Source organism: Siniperca chuatsi, linkage group LG4 (genome assembly GCF_020085105.1).
Source record: "Siniperca chuatsi isolate FFG_IHB_CAS linkage group LG4, ASM2008510v1, whole genome shotgun sequence".
Classification (NCBI taxonomy): Eukaryota; Metazoa; Chordata; class Actinopteri; order Centrarchiformes; family Sinipercidae; genus Siniperca; species Siniperca chuatsi.
Genome location: NC_058045.1, coordinates 3024354 through 3046705, shown reverse-complemented (window position 1 = coordinate 3046705; position 22352 = coordinate 3024354). Strand labels below are relative to the sequence as shown.

The following is a 22352-nucleotide window of genomic DNA, read 5'->3' as shown; positions in this document are numbered from 1 at the left end:
TGAAATAAACCAAAGTGGCAGCGAGATAGTACATCTCTGTCGGGTCTTAGGCCTGCATATAATTAATTGTAGGTTCAGAGGGGACTCTTTAGGGAGATTCACATAAACCTAAGCTCTTGGGACTAGTGTAGTAGACTATGCAATCACTGACATGGACCCCTCCACTATCAGTGCGTTCACTGTCAGACAGAAATCCCCCTTTCAGACCACAACCAAATAAATGTGTTCTTTAAAATCTAGATGACATTGCTCTGATCTCCAGCACCACCATAAGGAACCTCAGAGTTATCTCTTATCAGGATTTATTCTTTAAATCCCACATGAAACACGCTTCAAGGACTGCTTCAAGAACAAGGAAAAGAGATCATATTTCTCCAATATTAGCTTCTCTGCACTGGCTCCCTATAAAATCCAGAATAGAATTTAAAATCCCTCACCTCACCTACAAAGCTCTTAATGGTCATACACCATCATATCTTAAAGAGCTCATAGTACCTTATTACCCTACTAGAATACTATGCTCCCAGAAATCAGGGTTACTTGTGGTTGTTACTTCTCTCTCCCATAGTTTTGTGCTTTCTTGTCTCTCTCCTCTCCTGTTGCTTTCAGCAGGTATTTCTACCTCCAGAGCTGCAGAGACAGGATCTTTGGTTGTTGCCCACCTGCTGTCCCCGTACAGTTGTTGTTATTGGCTTTGTTACTATTATTGTCATTATTATTCCTATTACTTTCATTGCTCTTATTATTCCTTTATTAATATTATTACCACTACCATTACATTATTACTATTTTAAAATTCTAGGTGGAATTTGCATTGTGCTTCTCTCCCCCCCCCTTTCTCTCTCTCTCTCTCTCTCTCTCTCTCTCTCTCTCAAAACCCGGCAGTGGTGGATGGCCCCCCACCATTGAGTCTGGTTCTGCCCAAGGTTTCTGTTTGTTAAAAGGAAGTTTGTTCTTGCCACTGCTTGCTCAAGGTGGGATTTGTTGGGTCTCTGTAAATAATATTATAAAGAGTACGGTCTAGACCTGCTCTATAGGAAAAGTGCAATGAGATAACTTCTGTTATGAATTGGCGCTATATAAATAAAAATAAATTTAATTGTTAGCTGGCCATGTAGATGAGACAGGCAGCGACGAATTGTGGTTCTGATTGGAGAAAAGTCCTTGCTGTGCAGTCCATTTGTGCAGACGGAGGAGCCAGTCTCTCCATCTATTGTTCTCTTCAAAGTTAGTTCTTAAAGTTAGTTAGTGCCAACGGCTACTACACAAAGTCTACCAGCTAAGTATTTTTGTAGAAATCTTACGCAGGCCCACATCACTGCTGCTGAGCAGCAGCTGTAGATGAAGCCAGGATGAAAAGAGAAAGAACAATGACCGAGCTGGGGTTTTGTTGACCTGGTGACATCATGGGTCATAGGTGAAACTGACTAATGGTAGCTGGAAGCTGGGCCCAAGGGGGGAGTTCACACCTACGTGTGAATACCTGGATGGAGGATTGTGGGAGAGTTCAATGGCTCTCCTTTGTTTACAGAACAAAAGAGCATGCAGTCTCCTAATAAAAGTTCATTTAAAGTCCCACAAACCAATGAATTAAAATGGCGGAGTGCCAGTGGTCCCAACACCGCCTTGTATCCCTCCATATCTCTGGTAGCAAGTAATGAGTTGTAAGCAGCAGTGCATTTGTTCAAAGCAGCGCAGATGAATCCATCAACCCATGGTTTCTGGTTCAGAAATGACTGTAGTCTCCATAGGGATGTTGACCAGGATTGCTATGAAGATGTCCTCGTAGGGAAATTTGTTCTGGACTCTGTCCTGCAGTTCCACAGAAGATAAAGTTATACATACTGCATAGTAAAAAACAACACAACATCTCAAGAACTCTCAAGAACACATAGCTTCAATGTAACAGTTTGCACATACACATACACACCTTCTGACAATGGTGACATATTGCACAACCCCCATGACCAACATTACCTGTTTGTGTTGAGAATCTTAATGGACATAGGCAGGAATGAATGTTTATAATGGTTCAGCCTGCTCAGGGGAACCCTGAATCTCCTACCAGTGGGTAAGGGATGAAACTCTGGGTGGAGAATGTGAGTTGGCTCAGACACTATTTTCTGTGCCTATCTGATAATAGACTGCTCATAGATTGTTTGGGGGGACAAGTAATTTTCATAGCAGTCTGTACCAGATTCAGGAGGCTGTGGCTTAGTGGTAGAACGGGTCGTCCACCACTAGGAAGGTCGGCGGTTCGATCACGGCTTCCCTCAGTCCACACGTTGAAGTGTCCTTGGGCAAGACACTGAACCCCAAATTGCTCCGGAGGGCTGTGCCTTCGGTGTGAGAATGATTAATTAGTTTATTTGTACTGATGAGCAGTTCTGTCATCAGTGTGTGAATGGGGTGAATGCGATATGTAGTGTGTAAAGCGCTTTGAGAGGTCAGAAGACTAGAAAGGCGCTATACAAGTAAAGTCCATTTAGCATTCGTGATTTCAACTGTACAGCCAAGTTACCATACAAGACCATTGAGTATTTTTGTCACCTAATGCTATGTTTTGGCCAACAAAGTAATAGCTAACTTTATAGGCTAGGAGGGTAACTTAACTTACTCCCACAGGCTGGGGCAATGTTGGACTAATGTAATATTGAGGGACAGTCAAGAGAAACCATGTGAACTTTAAGCCTCATTTGAAGCCAACTAAACTAAACTGCTTTTTCATGTTTTTTTTTGTGAAACTTTATACTGCACCGCTAGCTCAGCTAACGTTCGCTTTGTTGTTATACTGTTCTGCCAGTATGTGTGTGTTTGTGTGTGTGTATGTTGCTATTGTATGTACATTTACTTGAACATGCCCTGACGGTAACAGTATAGCTACGTGTGAAAACGATATGGTCAAATGCAGGAATTATTTTGCTTGGCAACGTTGTGTAACTTTGATTAGCACCGGCTCAGAGCTGTAATGGTCCGCTGGATGGGCGTCAGAAGCTTGCATCCTGGTACATGCAGGCACTGCCAGCATGGCTCCATGAGCAGGAGAACTCTGCTTACTCTGTCAATATAACACTGTGGAATTTATTTCGTCAGTTGACCACATTTACCATCAACACTGACTGGACATACTGTAGTTTGAAATGTGCTATACAAATTAATTTACCTTGACTTTGTGTAGCGAAAATAGTACTTTCAAATTAAATCTTTAAACTCATTTAGTGTTGGGCACCACCTTCATTCCAAGGAAAATAAATAAACCAAATTAATAATTAAATTAATTAGTCTCATAAGAAGGAATTTAAATTATTTTCGCTAATTTGATCTCTGTCTTCTGCTTCAAAGAACACACACAGACAACTTCTTGCTGATAAATGAGGACATTTATTTACAGCTAAATGCCTACTAATAACTGAATAAAAGAAGCATTAATAAAGAATATATGATGAAGAAATTATCAAACAAATGAATATACATCTTAAATGGTGGGATAAACCTTAACTCAGTGGCAATAGTGATGTGAAGCATGTAGTTTAGTTATCAAAACAAACGGCGAGACACTAGGGGCAATCAAATTCTCTAAAGAAAATTATTTTATTCAACATCAGCTCTTAACACAAAAGTGGATTTTTCCTACTCATTGAAGCGTTGTTGCAGAGAGGAGACTGTTTCAGCTGACTTCCAAAGTTGTTGTGCAGTGTTGAGTTTGCTGGCGCAGCGGGAGGTGCAGGGCCTAACTGTAACTTCAGGCTCTGATGTGAAGGAAACCAGCTGCAAGTTACGCTCCCAGGCGTCTCTGGAGGTAATAGTTAGCCGAGCAGATGATGACCCAACAGCAGGGTCTACCAGCGTCTTCACTTCAGGTCACGCGGACTGAGGTTCCGTCCAAGGATTCGCTGGCATGGCTCACCCGAGGCTCTCAGATATAGGGCTTCTGTTGAGTCCTTGTAATGTGTGACAAATACAATTAATCTTGCTACACTAACTTCTCCAGCTAGGCTTGAGTAATTCCGTTGACTGGATGAAAACTTCAAAAAGATGACGGCATGAAGAAACAATTCTTCAGTTTGGTACTGAGGCTTGCTTAGAAAAAATTTAAATTGTGCCCATACTTTAGGCGAGGAAAGAAAGAAACTTAAAGAAAGATGTCTAAGAAAAACTAAGATTAAATAAAAACAAGTTTTGTAAATTGAGGACAGTTAGAATCCCTTGCTAATTGTGCTTCATGTATTCTTTCCAGTTTCACTAAAATAATGACACTGTCCATCCATGAAACCTAATAATGAAAAAGCAGGTACATGTAATTTCACAGAAATGATTGGTAATTTTTGGGACAAAATCTTTGCCAAACAATAAATGGCTATCATAATGTTTTTGTGTTTCTCAGAGTAGATGGCAGAACTGTTCCACTCTGCCAAGCAGCAGAATTGCTGTGCAAACTCTGCTCCCACTCTAATCTCTAATGTGCAGATTTTGTTTCACACTGGATAACATTTAACAGGCAACTAAACAAGATGAAAGATATATGGTGACAGAAAATATACCAGCTAAGACAGTCAGAGTAATTTGATGTAATATTATAGAAGCTTGTTTGATTTCTTTAGGTCAATGTCCACTGGAAACATTTAATTGCATTCTTTAAAGGTCGGTGTATTCAATGTTTCAATGTCAATGCCATGTGGGAGACAGATGTATGCTTTATTGTGCTGTATTATAGTCTTTACATAGCCAGCCTATTAGTGGTGGGCCTGCATGCATAATTGAAGCAAGGAATCATCTGAGTAAAGATGCTATAGAAATATTTATTCAGAGTAAACATGGAAACTGACATGTTCCTCCTCCTCTCCATATTTCATTAACCAAGAGAGACAGCATCATTGCTTCGCTCACAGTACAAGATGATGTACTGTAAGCAACATCACAGCAATTAAAATCAAAATAGTTAGAAACATTTATGCACAGTAAAGCTAGTCTTTTCTTTTTCAATGTCAGCTAAAAACACCTAGCTACAGTGGAAGGCAAACCATATCATATCAAGAATAGAGAACTACAAAGCTACAGTTTAAAGCTTAATAATGCAACTGCGTGCTACAGGCACTGTACTACACCGTGCCTATTTTCTTTATGCTTCTGTGTTCCTGTTGTGACTCTGCCAGCATGTATTTATGACATTTGCAGTTTGTGTGGAGCCAAATAGATAGTAGATTTGTGAATGTGTACACAAATCTGCAATGAGTACTATAATATGTACTTATTAACTCAGTGTAAACAACCTTATTTATGAGTGAAACGAAAAGTATTTTGCTTCAAGAGCTGGAAAAACAGAATTATTTCGTTACACCACAGGTACGCCTATAATTGGCTGTCTTTCAACATGTGACTTTTGGTACACTCCTGCCGTGCCTGAGACCTGTAAATGTGCGTGGTGATCTGTCTCCCATTAGAGCCAGGAAGATTGATTGTTCTATTTTATTCGGTATGCCTGGGTCCAGACCTCTAACTATATAAAACTTTTTTGTGTTTTCGAGTATTAGGCATTGCACACTTATCAGGCCACAAGAATACAGGGCACAGAAGCAGGGTAAGCTAGTATCGAGTTGAAATAAAGTAGTTTATGTATTGTGTATTATTTTTTACAATAAATAAACAGAAGTTTACCAACTTGTACGTATGTTGTATCATGACAGTAACAGAACTAAGATATGACCTGGGAACCATAAAAGTATTTAAATCAATATGCAAAACAATTATTAACACTAACAGGCACTAAAAGTAGTTCTATAGTAGTAGTATCTATCAACCAAAATGCAGCATCAGGTATCACCAAAGTGCTGGGAGCCCCGAAGTCCCCAAGCAGTCTTTTCGGTATTCTTCAGCTTATGGGCTGCAGTTCGACATCTACGGGAAGTGTCAAGGGAAGCGAGTGTGTACAAGAGCAGCCGAGTTGAGTCAGGTTTCAGCAGTGAATGCATATACAGCTATGGTAGGCCCAGAGGGGAAAACATGTCAGTCAGTCACCACCTGTACTGCCAAACTTTGTTACACTGTACTCACGTGTACTTTAATGCTGTTTAAGGTGGTAATGTTTCCATTTTTATCTCTGGCTGTTAGTTTGGTGACATGTAAAAGCAGAGTGGACCGGAGAAGGTGACAGCATTTGTCAGTGTCTGACTTAAGAGTGCAAGCATTTCCAGCTATTTCCTGGAGGCAGTACGTACCAGTACAGACCCAGTATGAATTAAAGTAAAAAAAAGAATCAGTAAAAAATATAAGTCATTCATTTGTTATGCCAGCACTAGCTGATGCTGCCAAGCTATGTACCACTGTGCTCCTTAGAACTTCTGCTGCCACAGAGGAGTGACCAAAATAATGATGCCATAGTGCAATGGAGCTGCAAATAATGTACGGTTCCTAACTGCACTAACAACCAGCAGACACAGGCTTATCTACTTTTTCACAACTTTCCATCGGAAAAGAGACTACCAGCTTAGTAGCACCGCTAGTGTAGTAAGAACTGTAATGCTTTAGGCTAGCTAGAAACTGCTAATACACGCTAACAGACTGAGCAGAAAAACAATGCACTGTTTCTTATGAGACAACTTCTAAGGTAAGTTAAAACTGATCTCATAAATTAAATATTGTTGTGTTTTGAGCCTGCCCTGCTGTTTGAGCCTCACTGTGCAGAATGACGTATGCGCATGTGTTTAGAAGGCTGTTTTCACATTCATCTGCTGAAGCAGGAAAGTTTCTCTATGCTCACCATGAAACTGAATTTAGCACGTGTACATAAACATTTCTAGTGTCCAAAGATAAAAGTCCCAGGGGAAATTGTCCAAAAGGTCAGTCTAGTAGGAAATTTTCAGTATTTATCATGTCCTTTTGACAGATTTTTCTAAGCACGTTTCTCTTCTTTGCTGTCCTCACATCACAATGATTCAAAGGTAGCTGATCCCAGGGTCACATCCTTAAACTCAAACACAACAAGCTCATCCTCTGATTCAGCTTTAATATCCTCATCTCCTACTTGGGACTTTTCTCCTGCTAGCTCTCTGTTTTTGATAGCAAGTGGCTATCAGAAACAGCAGTGGCAGTGGCATCAACTTTTTGGGCATTCGCAAGAGTTACTAACATTATTGCAGTGGATGTGCGCAATTCTCATCTACTGTGTTTTACTGTTGGGAGTTGGCTAGTGTTAGCATCTAGCCTGTTTCTGTAAACAAGTATACGGAACATCACAGCCTGTAGGAAGCAAACAAATTATTATTAACAGGCTGTAGAGATCTTTAAGTTAGTAACAGGAATGCAAACAACAACCTGCATGTTATACTATATTTTTAGTAAGCAACATCAGCATGTTGTGACAGTATAACTTTACAGTCAGTGGACACATCAGCTGTATGATACGGGGAAAAATGAGGACAGTGTTTGCCTGCTGCAGTGGGACACGTTACATTTGCTATATAGTTGTAGGTATTAAGGACCTGAAACCTTAAGTAAACTGATCACTAAGCTTTTTCCATGCTGTATTCAGAGGGCGCTACTGGTAGCCATGGTGTGTTTGTCTGCTGTGATCTGATCAACCTGTAGAAGCTGTACAAACTCATCATGCTGCAGTAAGAGCCATCAGTATCTAACACAGCAGTTAAGAATGTTGTTCTGACACAGAAGACCACAGAAAAGCTACAGTCACAATAGAGAGCCGAAGTCCTGACATCACGTCCAGGCTAGCCGGACAATGAAAATGTCAATGAATGACGTTTTCGGTTTCACTTCAGCTCTCTGTATGTGGACAGTTAGATTGATGGCTATCACTACTCCAAAACTTCTGTTAACATGAGATCTGCAAGATTTTTGTCTACGAATTAGCATAGCAAAATAATTCAAAATTGAAAACTTAGTAATATATTAATAAGCTGTAAAAATGACAAGACCTTAATACTACATCATATGGTCGGTCACTACTTGCACTGAGTCCAATACAAGAAATAGATTTTAACACTGCCTCATTACTTTCTTTGCAGTAGTAATTTGTGTTAGCTACTAGATGTTTTTAAACAAAGTGGTCATTACTTTTACAGCCAATCTGATCCATGTTTTTGAAAATATGTACTGATTTTTGACCAGGTTGCAACATGTCTGATATTTCATTTATGTGTTGGATTTGTTGAAGAATGTTGTAGAGTTTAGCATTGACTGCAGTGGACATATATACATCTGTCCATCTTGCAAAACTCGTCTGAAGTGGTTCCCTGACATCTCCAAGAAACAATTGTGACTTACCTTTTAAAGACAGTGTAGGAATAAACCTCAGAATAAAGAGCAGACACATTACATATTAAACTTGCAACTGCCATCATCTCCACTTCAGCATCAACCAAAATCCATGCAGGAAATCCCTGGACCTCTGACACCGAACAATCCCACACAAGAATGCTGTAACATCCTTTGACCACTAAGTGAAATCACCAATGGATGGTCATTCCTTTTACGATGACCAGAGTCCACTCCTGGAGTCCACTCTGTAATCAGTCCACGCCTTTTCAACCAATGCTGCTCCAAATGCACATGCAAGCACTGACCAACACTCCATGTACCTTGCTTAAGAGACACTGGTGCTTTTAGATCTTGTGTGAATTGGCCAATTTGCAATTTTAATACGGATGTTATAATGTACCTGATTTGGTCTCTTAGAGATCATTGCAAGAGTATCTGGTTAATTCTGGTCAATATTCACCCAGCCCTTTTACACTTTCCACTGCTACACATAGATGAACCAAAATAGCAGGTGCACTTGGCAATGGCTGCACAGTCCGTGTGCCCAAGACCTACAGATTTGTGCTTGTTATGGACTCAGTGTGAGTTGTGACAGCACAAACAAACACCTGAAATGGCTGAGCTTAAAATCTGATGATTTGGCAATTTGGATTGCCTCTGTGTATGAAAGGTGCTATACAAATCAAGTTGCTGTGGCTTACAATACAATAATAATTTAAACAGTTTGTTAAAAAATTACTGTTTTCAACATTTTGGAATTCTTTGCAATGCTAAGTCATAGACAAAAAGTCCTGCAAATGTCTTGTCAAGAGAAGTTTTGATGCACTGATCCCTTAAGTGTCTACATATTAAGATTGTCTGGGGTTTTTGTGTCACAACAGAATTTCTTACCTGCTGTGTTACTGGTGGTTCTCATTGCAGCAGATCAAGGAATCTGTTCAGCTGGACATCTTCCACAAGTTGATCAGATGACAGCAGACAGTAAACAGCAAACAGTTCAGCTCTTTGTAGCTCACTCTGAACACAGCACAGAAAAAGCATTAGTGATCAGCAACTGCAGTAGGCATAAACTGGTGTAAGTTTTACTCATCACCCTCCAAAACCAAAATTCCTTTTACTGTTATTTTATACAGATGACATGTTCATAGCCCCAGTGACCTCAGCACTCCATACGTTACTCTGTGATTTTGTCACATAGCGTCCCCTACATAAATCTTGAAATATTTAAATGTTATTTTTTCAGCTATTAACCAGGGGACCATTTTGGACAAATTTGCAATATTCTGCGACTTGCAATATGAGAATTTTCTCTTGTGTTAACTTTGACATGTTAACTGATCAAAATAAACACCATACTTGCATAGGGAACACTATGTGACTGAATCTCAGACTAACGTATGGAGTAAATGAGGATTAGTCTGGTGCAGGTTGCTTACTAAAAATATTGTTAAACATACAGGCTGCAGTTTGTCCTTGCATCGCTGTTGCTAACTTATGCTGTGTTTCCACCAAATACTTTAAGTATAGTACCCTTAAAACCCGTACCTATACGTACCTAAAGCCTAGATCTGTTTTGCACTTCCACCACAGACCGTACTCTTAAATGTAGGTGGGGTTGTTACCGGGGCTTAGGGGCTAATGAATTTTCCAGCAGTTGGGAAACAACAGACAAGACTTTTCTTGGTCTTGACAAGCTGCAACATTTATTATCTGACACACTGTAACCTAAACTGTACATTTACTGCCAGTTTGACAACTTACTGCTAACCTTTTCCTCTGCTCCGCTTGCATTCACCATCACTTTTCAGCTGCTCACTCTCTCTCACTCGCTCAACCACACACTCGCTACGTAAACACATTATGCACTGCGTTACGCTACTCTTTTAACTACAAGAACACAATGGAGGACATCTAATGTTTTGTGTTCTTTCTTCTCAGTATGTGGTTGTTTATCACAACAAGGAGAAAAGCTTTGTTTGAGAAAAGGCTGCAGGCAGCAAGACAACATACTGCTGAAAAAGTGTGGGAAATCCTACATCAGAGGACTCCGGTTGTGCTAATTCTCTCTGACCAATCAGTGGTCTGCAGTGTTTTAACCCCACCTTTTAGTATTGACTCAGCTCACTTGGAACGTTGTGTGAGTGATGAAAAACTGGAACTGGAATGGAGTGGTTCTATTGGTACCATCCACAACTTTTGCCAATGGAAAGGAGAGGAAGTGAGGTGGAAGTGAAGAATTCAAAGAACTTAAAGGAAACCAGCTCTTGAAGCTAAATACCTAAGAGATATTTATAAAAAATTTGCAGCCATTTTTCAGGGTGCTAAACGGTCAAATTGTTCTTATATACTAAAGGACCGCACCAAGGTTTTGAGCCAGTAGAATGGAATAAAAAGCAGAAAATTAGGTGCTTGGTCTCATTACTCTTCAGAGGCACAAAATGTAAGAGGAGGGAACGTAAATTTATGTGAAAAGCGGGTGCACCTGATTTATTGCCGCAGACTGAGATCTGCAGCACTGGACATTGCATCTGAAATTTAACATTTGGGAAAAGGAGGTTCAGAGACTACAGGTCCAAACAGTGTGAGTGACAGAGACAGAGAGAAACACAAATTAAAAGATGCATTACAGAGTTTGTTTACCAGAGCTCTCCACTCAGCACACAACACATAAGAGCAGCAGTGCAACAACCTGTTATTTTTCACACGACTTTATCTTTCTGTTTCCAATAGTTGCCTCTTGCAAGATGAATACACACTCTACCCCAAAAAATGTTGCACCCGACAGTAATTTGCGACAGATTTAGTAAATATCCTCCTTTCTGAGTGCACATTTAGAGATTCTTGAACACATTCACAAATCTTAGTATACATTTAGAGATTCTTGTACACATTTTCAAATCTGAGTACTATGACGGTGTATTAGGGCCATTGTAGTTTTTTAAAAAAACCTCCCCCTGCACAATATATATATATATATATTTTTAACCTACAATGGCCCTAATACGCTGTCGTAGAGTGTGCATGTACAGATTGAGATACTGTTTTACAATTCTCGACACACAGTACGACATATTTGGCCCCATACATTGACTTTTGCTTAACCACATCATCAGGCAGCTTCTCTCCCACTTGTTGGAATGTTCTGAACAAGAACAAAAACACAGATTCTAGGTTGGCCTGAGTAAACAGGCTGCTGGCGAGCTTTGACTGGCTAAGAACTAAGAATTCATTGTTACTAGCATTAGAGGCTTTTAGTGCTGTTGGTATGCAGTCTGGAGCGTGGGTGAGCTATTGTGCTGTTGTTATTGTTGTTGCTGCTGCTGCTCATGCTGCAGTTCTCCTTGCCCCCTGTAGAGGCCCTGCTCTCAAGGATATGGATCTTGCCTTGCTCTTCTTTCATGAATAGGTCTACCAATAGAATCTTCTCCTTGAGGATCTGGAGGCTGATGTCTTTAGGGATGTCTGGAATTAGCCAGTCCACAATGTCGCTCATCAGCATCACAACATTCTGGTAAAGATAAATGACAGGGAATCATGTAATTTTTCTTTGTTTTCACTAATTATAAAAATGAGCAATGTTGAAGTTACAGGAAACACAATGTACAGTTAGTGAGCTACAAATCATAACACTTTTATGAAAGTGTCCCCTTATGATCTTTTTTTTTTCTTCAAAATATTTTCAGGCTCTAATACATTCTAATACATCTAAAGCCAAATAATACTACTACTAATGATAACTAGACTTGCAAGCAAGTATAACAGGGTCCAAGTATCCCGGCGCCATTTGGACCTGGATGCTCACTGACCAAGAAGCGCTCAGACAGTGCACACTGCCAGGATCTGATCCAGCCTTGGACCATGAGGATTGCTGAATCTGCACCAAAATTATTCTCAATAAATATTTTTGCACCTTATTCCTGAGTGATGAAGTGTCTCTTAGTTTAAGTACTGTTCTCTCAAAACTTAACAGGCACAAATATGCTCTAATTGTATTGGCGCACATGCATTTGTTATCTGCAAATTATTTTGAGGTTCAAATTTCAGTGATGGTTTCCTCAGACACCATCCAGCCTTGGACCCCGAGGACTGTTAAGTGTCTGTCTGCACTAAAACTCTTCTCAATTAATCATTTTCAGCTTATTCACAAGGGATCAAGCATCAGAGATTGCAAAACCTTCCCACTCTTATTCATCAGTGCAGCTCAAGTTAATATGAGGTGGTTACATTCTGAATGTGAATATTAAACCTTTTTAGACTCAGTGACATAAAGATTAAAAATAAAATGTTTAACCCGCTGTAGAAATTTTATGAGAAAAAAACTACACAGATTATTAGCCCAGGGCAATTTATACGTGCTCTATCTTATATCTTTGGCAGCAGGAACAGCATTCCCTTTAACTGTTTAAGTGCATTTCTTAATTATAAGTTTGTTCATCCAGGAACCATATGAGCTAAACCTCTGCAGTAATGATTGGATGCAGTGAGATTCACAAAAAACAGCTATTAGATTTAAATTAGATTAAATGTATTTCTTACAGTGGTGTGAAAAAGTGTTTGCCCCCTTCCTGATTTCTTATTTTTTTGCATGTTTGTAAGACTTAAATGTTTCAGATCATCAAACTAATTTAAATATTAGTCAAAGATAACACAAGTAAACACAAAATGCAGTTTTTAAATGAAGGTTGTTATTATTAAGGGAAAACAAAATCCAAACCTACATGGCCCTGTGTGAAATAGTGATTGCCCCCTAAACCTAATAACTGGTTGGGCCACCCTTAGCAGCAACAACTAAGTAAGTGTTGATTTATTTTATTTTACATCATGTACGTAACGTAATTTAACTTACATACGTAACTTAACTGACACAACTAACAGACACACACCATGATCTTTTGTTAAGCCTAACCAAGTAGTTTTGTTGCCTAAACCTAACCAAACTGCAACCGTTTCACAACGTTAACCATGTGTTTGTTATTGTTACCATGACGATGGTCACCTGACATCGTCCTTTCCTTCACGTCCAAAACTCATGAAATGTGCCATCTCTAACACAGTTAAATGACCCACGAAAAGCTTAAAATGTGAGTGAGTGCGAAGTGAGTTTAAAGAGCGTATAAGTCCATGTAGGGAGGTGGACGTGGTGGATGGATGGGTCAAGTACAGGACTTTCACCCAGGAGACAAGGGTTTGTGTCCCATGTGAAACCAAAAGTCAACTTATGTTAAGTTACATAACCTACTTAACATGCTTCACGTGACTTACGTGTCACGTCACAGAGTTGTGTCACAGAGAGAAAATTGTACCAAGATGTGGTGTTGAAAGTGACGACTGATTCAATAAGTCAAACTGCCCTCATAACATTACTGACTTCTTTATGACAAGTCCAAATGGTTCCAATTTACTTGAGGTCAAGGGAATAATTCATGATAGCCTTATAAAAGCATTTGACAGTATAATGTAATGTTAACACATAAAGCTAAATAGTTTAAGTTTGATAATGACACTTAAATGACAACAGTCATAAACCTTCATAAAGACACCTTCATGTTCAGTTTTAATAGTAACAATAAATTGTTTCTATTAAAACTGTTGAGCTTCCTCAGCAAAAAGATGCACTGCTGGGCCTTCATATACACAGAGTCACTGTGCTCAGAAAAGGACATTCTATCTATTTGAATGCCCAAGTATCTGAAAGCCCTGACCTGCTCCACCATGTGCTATTTTAATTTCAAGGGTTCAAAAAGTGGGTGGGCAGTATCAACAGTAGTAGTCAAAAAGGTTGGGGACCCCTACCCTAGATCATATTGTATGTGGCCCGATAGAAATGTGATTACAGATATATGACTGCTGGGACTGCACAGATGGATTCATTCATTTGTGTGACTTTAACTAAGCTCTATTAGGAAACCGCATGCTCTTTTGTTCTGTAAACAAAGGAGAGCCATGGAACTCAGTCTCCCACATTACACATTATTTATTATTGTACATTCATTTTCTCACTCTCTAAACTTGAACAATAACCTATATTTCATGTTAGCTAATGAATAAAAACAATCTGTATCAGTGTTTTACAAAAAGATTTAGCATAATATTTTCATTATCATATGATAATAACAAGCGCTACACTTAATATGATCTGTGTGAGAAGCACACTCCCTCATAAACATAAACATCAAATATGATAAGAACAGCTGATTTTCATTACAGCCAAGGACCCAGTAGGGACCCAGCAGGGATCTGCTAAGGATCTGCATGGGCCCTGTCAGGGATCAGCCGGCAATTTTAGACAGCTGCATCTGTACCTCTTGTGGCTCCTCTTTTCAGTGGTCTCCCAAGCTGAGCAGGCTTTTCAGACTCTCAAATGGTGCCTTTGCAGAGGGGAAATATCTCTCAAACTCCTCTGTGCGCGCAGGTGATCCCGCATGAGAGTCATCAGGTGCGGGCATCCCTTCTTTCCAGTGTATGTTTGGAACATGTCACAGACACCTCTTTCCACTCTTTTTGTCCAAGAATCCAGTTTTGCTTTAACGCAGAAATTTTATTGGCTACTCTAAACGCTGCTGATGTTTTACCTTGGAGTTTTACAGATTGAACTTGTTGCAATGTGCAAATATGTCACAAAAGTAAGACTATTTTGCCACCTAAGACATTTTCTTTAAAGCAGCTGGCCAGTGTAGAGTACCTTTCAGAAAGAAACACTAATAGCGACTGACGCAGCTCAAACACACGAGTTAGGGCTTTACCCCTGGACAGCCATTGGTAGAAGGAGCCACTTGTGTTCTGTGTCCATGCTGTCACAAAGTTGTTCAAACACACATGTTCAGCGCACGTGCTTTGAGATAATTTATTATTTCAATCACATCGTTCATTACCTGGTTTAGCTCCGGTGACAGTCTCTTACTTGCCAGCATTTCACGATGAATGACACAATGAGTGGACTCGCACCCATGTTTTACTTGGGTGATGAAGCCAGTCATTTACCAGACATGTATTCATCCAGGGCCTTAAATATTTCCTCTCCTGTAGTTTTTGTTGGCAGAGTAAAGGCACACAATAAGTCCTCTTGCAAGTCATCTTGATAGATGTATCGCACATAAACAAGTAAAATCGCCTTGTTTTGCACGTCTGTAGACTAGTCTGCTTGAATGGCATGCCACGCGGGATGCATTGAGTCTGTTAAACAGTTGTCTTTCAACATCTTCGGCCATCTCATCTATTCTCCACTTAACTGTGTTATCAGAGAGAGGAACGTGCCCAATTTTGCTAGCTGCAGCTTTTCCAAAAGTTCCAGGCAAATGTCTTTTTCTGCTGGAAGAATCAACTGCCCCCCAATATCAAAAGGCTTCTTTGCCTTGGCAATACAATTCACCACCTTCAATGCAGTAATGTTAACTGAATTTGCGGACTTTCGCACTTGCCTCTGACTGTAAAGATCGTCTCCTCTCAAAATAATTCACTGGCTTTGATGGCTTCATAGCCTCGTTTGCTAGCTTCTCCCCGCACACCACACACAAGGAAGCATTTGAATCTCCGGCAGCAATGAAACCAAATTTTATGTAGCTGTCGTCATATTTTCGGTTGAATTCTGCTTTTTTCTTCTTAGTGTCTCCAATATTCTCACTGTCTGTGGGCATTTTTTTTCACCAGCTCCAGTAAAAAATGTGTTAATGTAGTCTGTTTCTTCATTTTTTCTCTAGCTAGCTAACTGAAAGTGACCACCCAACCAGTAAAATGTTTTCATTGTCATATTTAAGCTTTTACTTAAAATCTCTTTATTGAACATTTAAATTTTAAACTAAGATAATTTGTCTTGTGATATGCAATAAAAAGGTTGGCAGGAAAATAAATAACAAAACGCAATGCATTACATATATGGAATTGCCCATTGCTTCATACTAGGTTTTCGCGGCCCCGGTACTAAATGACCCAAGACCCGGTACTGGCCCGTGGCCTAGTGGTTGGGAACCCCTGATCTAGGTAAAGGGGGACAGAGCTTCCGCCAGTTCCAGGCTGATTTACAGTAAGAAATAACTGCGACGGTGTGCGCTGTGGTCTGTGCAGATGATTTGATCTGCTGTTAACAAGGTATCTACTGTAGTTTGCTGAATTTACAACAAGGCATGGGTTATTGAGATTTTGTCGTAGTTTCACAAAGTTCATAAAGTTTTCCCTAACTCACTAATACACACTTCTGTGGGGGTTTCCTGCGGGTGTGACAGTTGGCTCCATCACACCGTGCTGTGTCTAGGATTTTCTTTGTCGCTGGTTCCCTGTTATGGTTCTGTTCTGTTACTTGGCTGAATAATACATTCTCTTTCACTTGTTTTTGCAATTTGATCATACAAAACATTGTAAACAGGAAAGTAAGTATTCGACTTATGTGCTTTTATTTCTCACATTCCCAAACACATCATTAGCATTTTTGTTTGTACTTAATGGGCCAACAGGTCTCCACAACTCTTAGCCCAAACAGATACAAACACAAACCCACTGAAGAAAAATTTTGTTTTGAGTGGAGCATCCAAACCTATTTCACTGTCACTTTTAATACAGTAAATGAGAAAAAACAACAAATGAAAGTGATTCTCACTCAAATAAATACTCATAGCTGGGAATAATATCAATAATAATAATATTTTAATTTTGGGGAAGTGTGTCTAAAAGCAGTGACTAATGCAGCTTGTTTGAAAAATATGTTCAAGCCAGCTGCCGTTTAGATTTTGTTGCCTGTCTATTGAAGAAATTATGGTACAGGAGAGCCTCTTCAGCACATAGGAGCGGCCTAGGTCCAGCCAAGCAATGCTGACGGAACAGTGTTCTAGTATGATTTAGCTCTGTAACCTCCACCGTGTACCGCTCCCCAGAACAGTGTGGTCTTTCAGCTTGCCACTTTCAGCACTTTCTCTCATTGGAGTCATTCAACTTGGTCACTTTCAGCACTTTCTCATTGGGCGCAAGTAAACTCAGTGTGCTTACCTGTTGAACCATACATTTTATATGCATTGTTGTTTCTTGTAATGTTGTCTGTCTCTATAACTATCTCTCTTGTATTAGGCTAAGACATGCTTCTGATGAGTTTTGGTTTAAGTATTCAAGTGATACAATGTGGCTAAAGGCCTGGAGTGCAAGATGATAATGCAAGGCAGTAGCTCCCATTGAACAGGGAAAGGTAAAGCAGAATGAGATCAATTAGCAAAAAATCTTGCCTGCCTTGTTGGGGAGTATTTTTTTATTTGACCTTAATGGTAAAGGTGAGAGAGCCAACTTGGTAAAAAGTGAGTAACTCAAAACTTGATTCAGTTCAGCCCTAAAGTCATAGTAGACTAAAATTATTAATGTAGTTCTAATAGTAACATATCCTTGCAAATAAAATTGCAGTTCTTATCTCTCTTTTTTAAAATGTGTTTTTATTTGTTTGTTAAATCCATTGTAAATCAATTTTGCCTTACGTTTTAGATCCCTGGTTTTATTACATTTTTCATTATGGGTTAGATTGAGCTGACCATTTTAGGTCATTGTGTGCATTCTGTGCCCTTTTAATTCAGTTCACTAGTAGTAAATAATGTTTTAACTGTAAATATGCATAGATATTTATTTTGCAAATATTTTTTACATTTAGGACAGAAAGCATTTTAAAATCAAATGTTATTAGATTTATAAACTTCAGAGTTGGGAGATTATAAATATTTTATCTGGAGGACATGCTGTTGTAACTGTCATTGTAAAAAGAAAAGAAAGATATCGTGGATAAATAGATTTTTTTCGAGTCAGCAGATAAATTACATCCCTGGCAATCTCCTATAGTGGCTGTAAATATTGAACTTTGACCTGCATTGCAGATAAGCATACTAGCTACACATAGTGGCCACTTAATTAGGTACACCTGTACTATCTAATGCAATCCAATAACAGCCGTGCCATAAATTCTACCTTAATGAAGCTTAATGTTTAGTTTTTGTTGACACTGTCATAGAGGTGTTAACTCCACTGTATGTTAATTGAAGTCATAGTCAGTGAAAGTGTTCTGGACTGCATCATATTTTGAGAGGGGTCTTTAATATTCTATATATTCATATAAATATACTGTATAGTTAATTAACTGACAGCATCAACAAAAACGGAATGTTATCAACTTAATGAGTAAAATTAGTTGTAGTTAATTGCATTAGATCTTACAAGTTACCTAATAAAGTGGGCACTGATTGTATATTTCATTTCAACATGAAGTCATGATAGCAGTATTATCATTTATTCCAACTGAAAATGGATCAGTAAAAGAAATGTTCCTTGTAAAGACTAGGAATCATGCTTTTTTGTACATCACATGGATGTTATCTAAACAGAAATCATGTTTGATGGTAAACCATATTAGGTTGTCTATCCTAATCTATTAACTTGAAGCCTATCCATCAAATAGTTAAAATGGCACACACTGAGATGGCAGAATCATTTAGGTTGTTGAATATTGTTTTTCTTCTTGTTTTCTACAGATGTAAATGTGTACATGCAAAGAGTGTGATACATCATGGGAAGTAGATACTGATTATTGCCAGCCTTATCCTTTGACATTTTAATGTTGATAAATGTCATCTGGGTGGCATGACATTCACAATCTAACTGCAAATAGTTGTATGAGTGTAATTCGTAGGAACTAAGCTTGCTTTTTTTTGTACATGCAAAAATGGTCTCAAAGACTGTTAGGAGGATTTTAAGACTATTCCAGACCAAGACTGGTAAAGCTAGTTTGAGGTAATCAGGATTACACTATCTTTACTTCAGACCTATACTTGATCCTTGTCTGGGACCCCAGCCCATGTTTGTAATGTAAGATGTATATTAGGATGCCTTTTTTTGACCATTACACACACACACACACACACACACACACACGTTTGTGGTATTTGTGCTCTGTGACTTGAAGGACACCACACAGAGGGCACAGGACGTGAGAAACCACCAAAAGAAGTGGGAATTGTCATTGAAGGAGTAGAGGTACTCGGCCTGTGCAATGCTTGTTATGGGTCAAATGTATGCTCTAGATTTAGGTGATCTGCCCAGCCTTCAGTTTAACCTCTGAGGTGTTTAAAAAACTCTCTCAAGCTGGATTGGCAGACTGTCTGACACTAAAGATGTATCAAATGTCTGTATGCGGACATTTTACCACATATTTGCAATTTCGCTCATGAGGACTTGTGACATATTTTTATGTTCTGGTGTTTTTATGGTTGTTACTGTCACTTGTGTATTCTTGGTTTGGAAAATGAACTATATTGATATATTGGATTCATTTTTGCAATTTTCCTTAATCAACTTTAACAAAAATTACATTGGGTCAATGTAATATAAATATGTTAAACTTTTAGGAAATCACATTCTATCCATATAATATAGTTACATTTGACTGTAGAAAAATACATATTATGATATTTTCGATAGAAACAATTTGATTTTAAGATACAGCTATATTAATGTAATAATTTTACATTGGAATTTGCCACATGATTAAAATACATTCAACTGATGAGGTATGTTTTTGCATTTGCATCTCTCTACCACTATCATACTGCTGTACTTTTGTGTTAGTTTACAAAAGCAAAGAAAGAACATTTTTAACCATCTCTTGATATTGCAATTAGTTGCCAAATGAGTTATCTAAACCTGCAGTGGCTAATACTACTACTATATTTAATAATAATAATCATCATAATAATATCAGCAAAACATAACAATTTAGATGAACATTTCCTAATCTCAGCTAGTAGCGTACTTAACCTTTCTGAACTATATCTATCCCAATATCTCAGGGGCATTCTTTTATCTACAGTTGAGGCCATATATTTAAATACACCAAGCTGACTGTCTCTTTAAACTGTATGGAAGATTCCAGTAATTGATGGAATTACTTTTGGAAGCTTCTGACCAATAGTCATAATTAGAAGCTAATTGGGAATGCATCTATGTTTTAATGGGAAGTGCACCTGTATTTAAGGGCCTACCCTTACCCAAGCAACTTAACCAAGACATTAGAAAAAGAATTGTGGCCTTCCGCAAGTTTGGTTCCTCCTTAGGAGCAATTTCCTAGTGACTTTAGGTTGATGGTCTGAATAACTCATTAGATTTGTTGCTAGTTGCTTTTTAGAAATAAGGTCGTAAAGAGGGTCTGAAATGTTGCTAAACTGGCAACATTGTGTGTGTGTGGTTGGGGGGGTTTGGACATTGCTAATGTTTCTGCTGAGCTGCTGGCTGGCTATTTGAATCAGTTTGAATAAAAGCGAGAGGGAGTTGGAAGGGGGACTAGGACGTTAGTTTTCAGACTGTAAAAAGTGGAAGAGTCCTGCCTTCTGATCACCCAATGCCTGTCAAACCACACATGAGTATTCCCTTGAAGCAGCTCTATCTCAAACACACTCACAATACCATACATTTTAGAGCACCTCATACACTCACAAGCATACCGAGGAACAAAAACAAAGAAACAAAACCCTAATAATAAGAACAAATCAGCAATCTCCCTGCCATTGTCCCACCCACAGTCTTAGCATAGGGTTACAGTCCCTTTAGGGATCTAAATAAAGTCCAAATCTAATAATTTATTAAAAATGATTCCTCTGTTAGTTATCTTGCATTGTAAGAGTTTATATTCTATAATACAAGTTCAGTGTTGTTTAGTTGCATCCACCATGATGAAATTATTGCTGTATCAACTGGCTTTTGATGTTAGGATAGAACAGTTTCTGTCTATATACAATATATATTTTAACATTCAACATAAGCCAAGTAAAGAACGATCAAGTTGGATTCACGATTCTGCATCTGTCAGCAGTAAACAAATATTTCCCAGCCACATGAAAAAAACATTTCAAAACATTTTACATTTCTGCTGCTTTCATACTAATGCTCAAATTAATATGATACAACTTATCTACCATAGTGGAAATTTGCTTTTGGCTACACCTTGGAAAATAAATATCTCCTTGCCTGTGTAGTGAGAACAGGGGTGTGAATGTCTCCCCCATTCACAAATACACACCAGCACAGTTTACGAACCGGTGGGATTCTGTCAGCTAGCAAACACAGGACACGGAGGTAAGTGCAGTGACGAGGGAGTTTTATTGCAACAGTAGGAGTAGAACACAGGTGGAGCAAAATTGTAGACAACGTTGCAGGAACTAGGAATGTCTATAGAGTCTTATCTGTATCAGAAGTCCGTTCTGTTCACTGGAAGTGACAGGGAGCAGGAGAACCAGGAGACGAAGACACACACACAGGCTGAGGGGAATCCCAGGTATGCTGGGATCTTCAGTAGTGAAGTCAGTCAGGTAGAACCTCATGGTAGGGTTGCGACCAGACAGTGAGTGAACCGGGGAAGTGTAGCTTTATAGTGCAGTGGGGTGATTGGTGGCAGGTGTGTATAATCAGTACTCAGGTGATTGAGATCTGCTGACTGTGGTGGGTGGAGCTGGTGGTGTCTGTGTCGGCTCCCTGACAGTACCCCCTCCTCCAGGGGCGGCTCCTGACGCCCACTGATGGTGACGGGGTCGGCCTCGGCTTCTGGGTGCAGGACGATCGGATGAGCCCGGTGAAAGTCAGCCAGTAGAGCAGGGTCGAGGATGTCATCTCGTTGAACCCAGGATCTTTCCTCGGGCCCATATCCTTTCCAGTCAACCAGGTACTCGAGTCGAGTGAGACATGGAATGAGGGGTGAATGCGGTACCTCGGGGGGAGCTGGAGCCGGTAGGTGACTTCGTTAATCTGCTTCTCGATGGTGAAGGGACCTATGTAGCGGGGACTCAGCTTATGGTAGGGCTGGCGGAGATGTAGGTCCCAGGTGGAGAGCCTGACACGATCCCCCGGATGATAGACCGGGGTAGGGGATCGTCGGGCATCTGCGAACTGCTTATGTCTCCACACAGCATGGTGCAGGTGTATATGGGCTGAGTCCCACACTCTTTCGTTCGCTCGAAACCAGTGGTCTATAGCTGGAACTTCCGATGGTTCCTCTGTCCAGGGGAATAATGGGGGTTGGTAACTGAGCACACATTGGAACGGGGTGAGGCTCGTGGTGTTCTGTTTGAGGGAGT

General features: G+C 39.5%; 1 protein-coding gene across 2 annotated transcripts in view; it reads right to left on the bottom strand.

Annotated features, from left to right (window-relative positions):
- Positions 1-3361: 3361 nt before the first annotated feature.
- Positions 3362-22352, bottom strand: part of LOC122874574 (anoctamin-1) — a 252254-nt gene continuing 233263 nt past the window's right edge. Inside the window, exon 25 of one of the 2 annotated variants that reach the window (XM_044192613.1) lies at positions 3362-11779. In XM_044192613.1, the coding sequence (XP_044048548.1) occupies positions 11513-11779 (267 nt within the window). In that variant the 3' untranslated portion in view covers positions 3362-11512. The remainder of the gene's footprint in view (positions 11780-22352) is intronic. The other variant, XM_044192614.1, reaches the window with a different exon arrangement.